The 2,247-nt window shown below is 57.2% G+C and overlaps 1 protein-coding gene across 1 annotated transcript in view; it reads right to left on the bottom strand.

Moving 5' to 3' along the window:
- LOC101627059 (chromosome unknown open reading frame, human C16orf72) overlaps positions 1-2,247 on the bottom strand; it is a 120,966-nt gene that overhangs the window by 98,026 nt on the left and 20,693 nt on the right. The window contains exon 6 of the mRNA XM_012731659.1: positions 2,080-2,233. Within this exon, the coding sequence (XP_012587113.1) occupies positions 2,080-2,233 (154 nt within the window). The remainder of the gene's footprint in view (positions 1-2,079; positions 2,234-2,247) is intronic.

Here is a 2,247-nt window from a genome sequence, read left to right on the forward strand (position 1 = left end):
GCACATTTAAACATATCGATATGTATCTACACACACACACACACACACACACACACACACCTTCCTTCTCTCTGCAAATGGGCTTCACACACACACACACACACACACACACACACACACACACACCCCTTCCTTCTCTCTGCAAATGGGCTTCCTAGCTCACGCAGATATAATTTTACCAGGGGAAGAAGTAAACAGGCCAGCCAGCCCTGTGGAGTCCCGGAGTCGCTGAGTCTCGGCTTTCTTGGTTGGCCTCCACACGTGTTCTGTGGCTGTGGCAGCCTAGAGGTGACCTCTCACCTACTCTCTGCCCCCCAGTGAAAGATAAGGACAAGGTGCAAGAAGTCCCAGAGCTTGGGACTTGGGGGGTGGGGGGGAGCTGTGCGCGTGTCTCCCCGGCTGCTGCCCCTAGTATCAATCTCAGAAAACAGCCCCATCTGTCCTGCTATCACTGGCCTGGTGGCCACCAGGCCTTGTCTACACCTGTAGGCCGACCCATGGACTCTGTGGGGCACCTCATCCAGCCAAGTCCTGCCAGCTCCCCTGGATGCCTGAGCAGCACAACGCACATAGCTGTCCAATACTCCCCACCCAGCAGGCCTCCCCCAGACCTCGCCAAGCTAGTGAGCCAGCACCACCCTCATCCAGTGAGTCGCTTGGGTCAAAATTCTGGAGTGCTTCACTCCTCTTTCCACCAAGTCCAGCCCCTTGGACTTCCCACAGCCCTGGCTACTCTGATCCTTCTCACTCACTCGTGTCCTTTCCAAGATACCCCCTTTAAAAAGAAATAAGTTTTGGGGCCCCCCTAGGTGGCGCAACAGGTCAAAAGCACAGCACTATGCAGCCATCCGCAGCCACCGCAGCACGAGTTTGATCCCCGGCCCTGGAGCTGACCCACTTGGCGCCGCAGACCTCTGCTGTCCCACCCACTGCTCCCCTCAGCAGTATATTTCAGTCGATCTGCCTGTTCTGCTCCCCACTCTGTCTCTGGTGAATGTGCTCATGCCCGCACCTCTGGCCTAACCCCAGGTCTCGTATGCATTAATAAATAAATCGTAAAAAAATAAAAGTTTTATTTTATGAGATGTCCCTCATGTTTGGTCCAAGTTACAATTCAGGGCTTTTAGTATATTCAGAGTTGGCTACTGTCTGCCAGATCAAACTTCAGGATATTTTCATCACATCTCCAAAGAAATCCTGGACTGTCCAGCGGTCACTCCTCAAGCCCTTCACCCCAAGTCCCTAAGCTACTTTGTCTCCTAGATGGATTTGCATGTTCTCCACCGGCAGGTGAATGGAGGCGCAGGGTCTTTGTGCCTGGCTCTTTCACTCAGGCACAAAGCCTCTAAGGCCTGAGCAGGTGGTAGCCAACGTCCTTGCCTCACCCTTTTTAATTGCCAAGTAGTATTTCATGGTTTAGGCAGTGGACTCCCAGCCAGTAGGGGACCCTTTTTCCTCCTAATTCTGGGGCTGGTTCTGAATGTAGCCTCTAGATAAGGTTGGCCAGGGTGGATCCCCATAGGCAGATAATCACTCCCTGGCACCCTGGCCTGGGCAGAACTGGCCTGGTCTGCCCTCCCCACCCCTCCCCGCTGTCAGAGAAGGGGTCCTTTGCATCTGAGAAGTGTTCATTAGCATTTGTGAGAATGTGTGTGAATAACAACACCTCTCTGGGGGTGACCTGGGGCTGGGGTGGATTCCGGGGGAGGAATTCCTGCCTTCCAGTCCACTCAACTCTGGTCTGGCAGGAGTAAGTGGTGGGAAAACTTCCAGGGTAGGGAGGGCCCCAGCTACCTTGAGATCGTGCAGTCAGTCAACCAGCGTCCAAGGCTGCCCCAGACGTTTGGGGCGACACCGCGAAGATTCTCTGGGCGGTGGGCAGGCGGACAGTGAATGAACTGAGGGGTGGGGTGTGGGGGTAGGCGGGGAGAGAAGGGAAGGAAAGAAGCGGGGGACGGTGAAGGCTTGCAACGGCGCGCACCACCCTGGCCCCTCAGGGCCTCACGTGCCCCCCCACGACGGCCCTTTAGATGCACAGGCGTGCAGAGGTGGACACTCCTTCCCTACGGCTCCACTCACCCACCGCCTCGGCGCCACAGGAAGCCCGGACAGTCGTCGAGAGTCCCCGGGGCTCCGGGAGGGCCCGGACCAGCCAGCCGCCCGGGCGCTTCGAGGGGAGGGGAAGGAAGGTGGCGAGGGCCAGCCGGTGGGCGGGCGGCGGCGGCGGTGGGAACTGGGCCGAGGGAG

Source organism: Condylura cristata, unplaced genomic scaffold, assembly GCF_000260355.1.
Source record: "Condylura cristata isolate star-nosed mole 26May11 unplaced genomic scaffold, ConCri1.0 scaffold00032, whole genome shotgun sequence".
NCBI lineage: Eukaryota > Metazoa > Chordata > Mammalia > Eulipotyphla > Talpidae > Condylura > Condylura cristata.